Here is an 8,587-nt window from a genome sequence, read left to right on the forward strand (position 1 = left end):
TCTATTTTTAACGACTTGGACTTGTAACGTTTTAAATTGCTAAGAAACGAAAAGAACAGACTAAACTAGAGACCGTTCAATAATAAAAACCCCGCCAAGTTCTTTCAGCTATATGTGAAGCTCCTTCTGAAGTTTTGCCGAAATTATACCGTAAGTATGGACCATATCTCTCTGTACGTTCATTTTTAGAAAATAGGTGTTAAATGATATACATTAAAGTCTTTAACCTTTACTGCCTTTGCGACCAGTACAGACCAGTGCAGTGGTCTGCACTGTTCGCTATTCAATCGGTAAATTTACAGTGAATACCTCTTTGCACCATTGAATCCTACAATTTAGTAGTCATTCTGACACGAGAAAACGTGACTGCTGACTTAAAGGAGTGTATGGTACTTATAAACACCGCCATTTCCATCACCATTGACATAATAAAATTGCGGAAGATTTTTGCATTAGCATACGCCGAAGGTTCATTGACCACAGAATCTTGAAACACGATTTTTCACTGACAGTACAAACAAAACAAGGAGACATTCTCAAAAAAGTCCCATGTTTGAAATTGTTCTTGATCTATTTAGTTTTAATGATAGCCTTTAAGTAGTACATGTACATTCATATCTTTTAAACGTTGAAATTTGTTTAAAGTCGGTCTTTATTCAAAAGTCTGTTGTGCGTGTAATCTAGAACTTGTCAGTTTTCATCATATGGAAAAGAAGAGGAAAACTAGAAGCCACAACCATATATCATAGAGGAGCTATGAAATCCAAACTCATATATGCTGCGTTTTCAATACTGAAACCTATGTTAAAAAAAGTTTCTTAAAAATAAAAGTATGGTCTATTATTTATTAGTCATAACATTTCCAGTCATTATAGTACTACCCACGTCCAACCGGCCCCTTTTGCCTGGACGACTTAGTGCCACGACATATCTGTTGTTAGTATAAGAGTAGCCCGGTAAAATTGTTTGCATTCACCTCAGACATTTCTTTCGACTTCTTTTATGTAAATCATTATTGTCGGAAACTTTCTTGCTTATGTTTATCTAAGTGGTCAGTCACCTATAGCTACAGTCCAAATCTAAAGGACATCATATTTGTATCTTCCCATTATAGTCTTCAGGAAGATTTATAAACAAAAAACTATCAAACTTTGGTTACCTATTTATTTCCCTAACATAAATAAATCTCATAGGGAAATTCACAGAGTTTCCCTTATGAACTGTAATTGTCAGGCTTGCGTTAAAGTTCATCGGAATAATAAAGTATTTTTATATACATGTAATGTATCTTAAGGCCACTACAGTTATTTACTTTCCTTCGTAAGGAGTAACGCCCTTGAATTCAAGTCTGTTTGTTTGTTTTTTTCACATTCTAGCTTAAATATATATGTCAACACAAATCCGAGCATACTAAACTAGGCAAAGTGGAAGCTCAGCATCCATGCCTTCTCTATGCTACTGTAATTTCCGAGGTAAATTACAGCATTATGTAAGTGGCCGAAGTTGTTTTTCAAGTTTTTCAAGTCTCAATTGCACTAGGTAGTACTCATCTTCAGCCATGATGCTACAAATGATGTCCACGCAGTCCTGTATTGTATGGGGAGCCTTACAAGCGGACAGGATACTACCAACTATTGGCACAAAATACTTGGAGTATCGCCGGAATGTGTTAAATCGATACTCCTCAGTTTGGCAGTACAGTTTCTCCACGTGATTAAGCTGTTCTGTATTGAATGCGCTTAAATGGTACGTTTTGAGAGTGTCAACCGACAAGTCTAATTCCTTCGACACTTTGGCGAGAGAATCGTCGTCTAAACTAAACTTCTCAAGACAGATCTCACGTATTTTAGCAACAGCGTGCTTATTTAGAGCTGTTTCAAGCTTTGGTACAGGTAAAAATCCGTACAATGCTGATGCAACTTTCCTGCTTGTAAACTCGCGTTTGGCAGCGTCTCTCTTTGCTTTAATCTCCTTTTCTAGCAGTTGCTGCAGCACTCTACAGATAGCAACTCCTTTTATATTCAGTAAACCTTTGAGTTTTTTCACTAGTACCGGAAAGTCATATTTTCCTCGGTCTGGGGAGCTGATCATATAGATCCCTTCACTTAAATCAGCGACACCACGGTTGCTTATATGGTCTTCAATGTCCCTTCTGATGGTTTCAATACACTTGATCTCGTCAAAGTTGTCAGGATCGTCCCGTTTGGCATTTGCCAGATCAGAATCAAGTTTAGTACGAACAAACATAACATTTTTTCCATGACCCAATGCCTGTTCAGCAAGCCATATATCATTTTCTAAGAATCGATTGGCGGTAACAACCACTACAATGTCAAACTTGTAAAATCCCATATCATCTGTATATGTTTCTTGCTTAAATTTCTCAGTTCCCATTCCCGGTAGGTCCCACAAAACAACTTTATCGCTTTCAGGAAATTCATATTTCTGTATTTCTGTGGTAGTTTCTCTAATTCCGACTGGCGCTGCACCACAACATTTAGGTTTCAGACCTCTAATAGCATTAATCAAACTCGATTTTCCGGATCCAGAGTTTCCAGTGACGGCAACGTTTATCTTCTTACTTTTCCACCATTCTACTGTGTTGTTGATATAATTGTTAAGACCATGTAGGGTACCAGCATCTTCTATTTCCTTTGATAATTTGTCCTCTTGTACAAATGACCGTACATCCTGTAAAAATAAATGAAATAAAAATGCATTGTCAAAATAGAACTGTCAAACGAATAGTGTATATGCATGTTCGGTGAGAAAGAGGCTTTGCAGCAGAGAAATAAAATGCACACGGTGACTTTTGCTTTATTAGTCTGTTTGCAATTTAAGAAGTCTGGATGGCTTCTGTTACTGCTTTTTCCCCCTAGTTTTCTACTGTAAATTGCGAGTGTGGCTTAGTTGACAATAAGGGTTTGTTTTGTTAAAAATATAATTATAACCATAAGAATTGGAAGCGCACAAGAGAAGCTAATTGTAAAAAAACTTCGTACAAATGTAAAAATGGGTAAACAAACCAGAAGGAAAACATTGGATTAAAATACTTCTCATGGTGATCTGTAATCATTTTCCTTATTTGCATTGAAATACCTTGCTGAAATCGCAAGTGACCTTTAGATAACAGTACTTCAGATTCATCATGGTCATACATCTGCACAACAATGCGGGGTTTCCTTTTAAGATGATTTTACCGTACAGTGTTTGCTCCAAGGAAAAATTTTTCCTTGTGAATATGGCTGTCTCTTTTCTATTGACATTTAGTTTTAAAGATACTTTAAAGAATGTCTTGATGCATATTATCCTTAAACGTTCGTTTTAGAATTTAGAAAGGATACAAATGATAGGCTATTCAGTGTTTCCTAAACCACACAATTTACGATATCAGCCCTTAACTTGCTTAAAACTTAGGCAGTTATTCTCTTGTAGGGCCAATTATTGCCTCATTTGTCTCCTCTATAAAGAGTTTACCTACTTCTAAGACGCTTAGTACCCTGTCATTTACATAGTTTGTCTCCCTAACTTCTTATACACTTTTGTTTACCTGTTACTAGAAAATAACTTTGAAAAACTTACTTCATACGTGCTACTTTGTCGCTTGAGTTTTAAATCCTGTTTTATTTTGTCATCATCGTCGTCATCATTATCAGCCTGGTCAGCAGAAAAATCATTGTGAAATATTATTCCATCGGCACCACTTTCAATCGAAAACACATCATCATCCAAATGTTTTATGGAAAATACGCCAGAGTCCATGTTTTGACTAAAATAAACATCATCTTCCAACGTTTTCATTGCGAACACATCTTCTTCCATTCTTTTAGCAAGATCCATCAGCAACACATGAAACCTAAAATAAAAAGATGTGTTTACCGTAACTTAAACGTGACAAATGCTGTTACTGTAGAGAACATGGCAACCAAATTCTCACGACAAATCTGTATTTTAAAATGCAGATTTTACTGAAAAAGTCCGTCACCTCAAATGTGCCGGCTGCTGCGCAATAATACTAATCGCTATAACAGGAAGGATAACGAAGGCTTTGTGTCAATTACATTTGTATGCACTCTTCTTTTAGTCAACTACAAAATGTAATCTCGTGCTCTAATAGGGAACAAATTAAACCAAAACAAGGAAACAAATCTGAAACTACCAAAACGATTACAATTTAATATTAATTTAATATAATAATTTTGTATGTGCAAAGTACTTAACAATTTAAAACTTTTCAAAAACATTTAAGCGAGAGCTTTTACAACATGCACACAAACTGAAACTGAAGCTATCGGCGCCGTAAAATTATAAATCAGTATTAACAGAGATACTAAAGCAATCTCGTTTTGATACTCGGATTATACTATTTTTTCATAACTTACAATTTTCATTTGGTATCCTAGAATACTGGTCTCGGCTGCTGTTATATTCAATTAGTATCCTTTTCATATGTGCACTTGTAAATCTGGTCCAAGTTGATCCATTGCCACAAATACTTTAAAAGTTCTTTTTGCGTATTTATATCCTGAAACAGAGGCTTGACTCATGTGATAACTATATGAAAACTGAGTAATTTTTTTGATAAGGTGTTATAAATTTCCGGGAAGATAGAACGTTGTTGTATAAAAAGGTAAAATTTCCTGGTATTGGAAGGGAAGTTTACAGCATCATTATATGAGCCGCGCCATGAGAAAACCAACATCCGCGCAGTCTGGTCAGGATCCATGCTGTTCGCTAATGGTTTCTCTAATTGCAATAGGCTTTGAAAGCGAACAGCATGGATCCTGACCAGACTGAGCGGATGCGCAGGCTGGTCTGGATCCATGCTGGTCGCAAACCCACTATGTTGGTTTTCTCATGGCGCGGCTCATATATATTTTACTTACATTTGTGTTACAGATCATTTAACAAATTGCCTTGAAAAAAAGATGGTCGACGCAATGTAAATGTAGAAAGACATTAGTCGCCCTTCTCAGAATCCTCAACTATTTCCGGCTCTTCTGACTTTATAGTGTAAAACGCCAGCCAGATAAACATATTGCATAGCAAGAATAGTTCACTGTTCTTTGGATACATGAGCTGAAGAAATGGACGTATTTATAGTTTTAAAGAATAAATCCATATTAGGTACCGTAATTATTTTATGGCAATGAACCTTCAAAAACGTACACTACATGTATTTGCAAGAATACGTACTGATTTAAATACCTTCGGATAAGATAATTAAATGTTTTTATTTGGCATGACCAGTCAGCAGCCGATTATGAACATTGTGGTACACAGACACTAAATAGGAAAATGGCGGGGAAAAAAATGGAAGTCACATAATGGCGGATTCAGATAGTCCTCAGATCTATTTTCCTTATTTTCCTTGCTTTTTTTTTTGCTGAAATCACATGACAGATCTGTGCATGACATTTAGGTAGCATTTTCGTAATGAAATAATAACATGACAGAATTTGTCATGGAAACATAAATCATACACCACCGCTACAATTTGGGGTATCTTTATTTAGCTGATTTTGTAGTTTGTGTGTTTGATTGAAAATATCTTTCTTGCATCAAACATGACCCCCTACTTTTCTTTTGATTTTTGTTCAGCACCGACATTTATTTTTCAAGAAAATGTAAGTTACAGACATTTAAAATGGGTACTGATGTGTGCTGCAACCATTGGAAATATGTCAATTTTATATAGAATAAAGAACAGCTATTTAGTTTGTTGAAACCTTATTCGGTTTACGAAATTTTGCCTTGCATTCACACTGGACTATGACTGGTTAACAAACTGCGGGAAATCAAAGAGTAACACCCATCTTACTTAAAACAGCTGCGCCGAAAAATGAATGCTTATTGGATACTGAATATTACTCACTATGTTTGCAACGGGAGGTTTTAGAAGTAGCATATATAAATCTTCTATAACAATATATTGCAATGTACTTGTCAAAAACTATAAACATCCTGTAAAGTGTTCATTTTGTACAGAAATCGCATTTTCATGCACGTTTACGATTTTTTCGTCAGTCTGAACTGCGGCACTGTACCTTCAATATTATTTTACTAATATGTTTTCAAAATTGAAATTGTGATTTTGAATCAAACCCTTAATTTTATTCAAGCATTATTTACATAAATTTGAAAATAGGTCTCAAAACTCTAATTTCGCTGGGAACTATTGATTACGAGTGGCTGGAAACAGCTATAACTACGAAGCCCATAAATAGATAAACGGACGGAGTGGTCCAATTTGACTCAGAAACCAAACATTGTTGATTAAAGCCCCGCTCCTCTAATTAAAATTACTGAGATTGGGATAAGAGCTAGTTCCCTAGTAAGCTAAAAAACAAGGAAGCTTCTGGAATTGGAGCGTATTCCTATATTGCACTATCCTCTCACTACAAATTGCCACAAGTCTTCTGGATGAGCCGCCCATATGGGTTGTGGGTGGCGACAGACTGGTTACATTCATGTTCATAGTAATTTCTTATACTTAGGTTAAATTACTTTCCTTTATAGCTATAACATCGTAAACCTCTCTCACTGCAGAATGTAAGATAATACAGCCAGTGCAGTGCATTACATTTTCAGAATGAAAGTTGGTTGACTGAAAAGTAAATGAGCCGCACCATGAGAAAACCAACAGTGCGTTTGCGACCAGCATGGATCCAGACCAGCCTGCGCATCCACGCAGTCTGGTCAGGATCCATGCTGTTCGCTAACAGTTTCTCTAATTGCAATAGGCGTTGAAAGCGAACAGCATGGATCCTGACCAGACTGCGCGGATGCGCAGGCTGGTCTGGATCCATGCTTGTCGCAAACGCACTATGTTAGTTTTCTAATGGCGCGGCTTAAATACGTGGTAAATAAACTTATGAATAATCAGGCATATTCACCAGACCGCCAGCTTGAATGCAGACTGCACCGGGCAGTTGCCTTGGTTCTATCTCACCTACTCTGGAACTCTTTTTATGTCATCCCCAAATCCATAATATTCAGTCTACGGTTTTGATGATGACCATATAGCAAATAAAAGCTTTCGTCCCACATCTGCTTCCGTAGAATCACAAGTGGTCAGGGCCCTTGAACAGTGCGTAGTTATGACCACCTGAAAATATGCAACCGAAGCAGCCAAGGAAATCTCAGTATTTTCTCTCTGGATGACTGCAATGTCATACTGTATGGTTTAGCTGACAGTAAAGTGCGTAAGATGCAACGTTTTCAAAACATGTGTAACAGGAAGAAATTTGACAGTTCCAGACGAGCATCGTATGACTTATACTGGTTGCCGGTGAAAGCAAAAGATACTTTCTTTCACGTATAGCTGTCACAATGGCAGAGCGCCTTTGTATTTAACATAACTGCTTACAGAGTATGTTCCTACAGTAGGCAAGGAGATCGTCAGCAAATTCTGAATGCCGTTGTGTTGTTCAATACAACAAGTGCAAAACATGGTCCAAAACTGTGGAATGAACTGCCGTTAGCATTTCGCAATAGTAAATCACTTGATACATTAAAAAAATCTTAAGACTGTATTTTAGAGAATTCTAATTTTATAGATAATTGTTTAATATACGATAACAGCAGGTACTTCTTTTTAATTTCATGCGAGTTTTCACATATTAACATTAATATTTTAAGGTTTGTTGATTTACTAAACCGCTGAATATGTCATTGTGTAGAAACAGACGTTTAATTAAATAAATCACTTTCGGTTTCAGTATAAGTCAGAGCGCCACATATAAAAAATAAAGAAATTCATAGATATCAATTTTAATTTATTCCTTAGTACCTTAGTATATTCTTAATATCCTTTATTGACAATGTTCTAATTTATAGCTCTTTGATTAAGCGCTAAAATTGATTATATTGCTTAAAGATAATATTTCAGACAAGATCATAAACACTGTTGTACTGTACCTATAACAATATGTTACTGTAGGAGAAGACCTCTATAACCTGTTGCTTTCGGCTCTGATCCTTTTTCAGGCACTATCTACTGTACCATGTATCATGAATTGTAAATATTGCAATTATTGTTTGAAATAAACTATGTTTAAACTAATTAATTTATTTATTAATAAAGTTAGCGTGACTCAGTCTTCTCTTAAGTTTCTAGTTGCATGTGTACGCGTCCTTGATTTCAAGGGTTTTTTAAAAAAAAAAAGATTCGATTGAATTTCTGTCAAAATTCCCAAACAAACCCAATATCGATGATATCACGCACATACAATGCACAATTATGTGATAATACAATTGTTACCGCACAAATGATTAATGAAACTGAAATATTTCTATTACCTCATTTTGCGGTGAACCTCGTCATGAATCACTATCATCACTGTTACACTTATTTAATGAACACATATATTAGAAATTTCTTCCTTAATTTGCTCCGATTTACGGTTGTGATATTTGGCGGTATGGGCACCTGTGTGAAATCCTATCGTAGCGGGTCTCGGACCGACGACGTTTCTAAAGGTTAGTGTGAGGTTTTACAGATACCTCGTCTGGCCTGTAATTTTTTTATGCTTGTGGCCAAAATCGACATGTCCTTTTAATGGGATATTTCTTTTGTGGTTTATCT

General features: G+C 36.0%; 1 protein-coding gene across 2 annotated transcripts; it reads right to left on the bottom strand.

Moving 5' to 3' along the window:
* Window positions 1–1,149: 1,149 nt before the first annotated feature.
* LOC123528697 (T-cell-specific guanine nucleotide triphosphate-binding protein 2-like) lies at window positions 1,150–4,565 on the bottom strand. 2 transcript variants are annotated; one of them, XM_045308636.2, is made up of 3 exons: window positions 4,383–4,565; window positions 3,583–3,856; window positions 1,150–2,691 (listed from the first exon to the last, which is right to left on the bottom strand). In XM_045308636.2, the coding sequence occupies exons 2-3, from the start codon at window positions 3,838–3,840 to the stop codon at window positions 1,486–1,488; spliced, it is 1,464 nt and encodes a 487-aa protein (XP_045164571.1). In that variant the 5' UTR covers window positions 3,841–3,856; window positions 4,383–4,565; the 3' UTR covers window positions 1,150–1,485. The 2 variants fall into 2 exon arrangements, with proteins under 2 accessions (XP_045164571.1, XP_045164579.1); XM_045308644.2 differs by lacking the exon at window positions 4,383–4,565 and adding an exon at window positions 3,986–4,082.
* Window positions 4,566–8,587: the final 4,022 nt, after the last annotated feature.

The sequence above is a fragment of the Mercenaria mercenaria genome, chromosome 1 (assembly GCF_021730395.1).
Source record: "Mercenaria mercenaria strain notata chromosome 1, MADL_Memer_1, whole genome shotgun sequence".
NCBI lineage: Eukaryota > Metazoa > Mollusca > Bivalvia > Venerida > Veneridae > Mercenaria > Mercenaria mercenaria.

Coding starts and splice junctions, on each gene's coding strand:
- LOC123528697 (XM_045308636.2), bottom strand. CDS start 3,840: ATGGATCTTGCTAAAAGAATGGAAGAAGATGTGTTCGCAATGAAAACG. Junction 2,692..3,582: donor GACAAAGTAGCACGTATGAA/GTAAGTTTTTCA, acceptor TTATTTTTACAG/GATGTACGGTCATTTGTACA.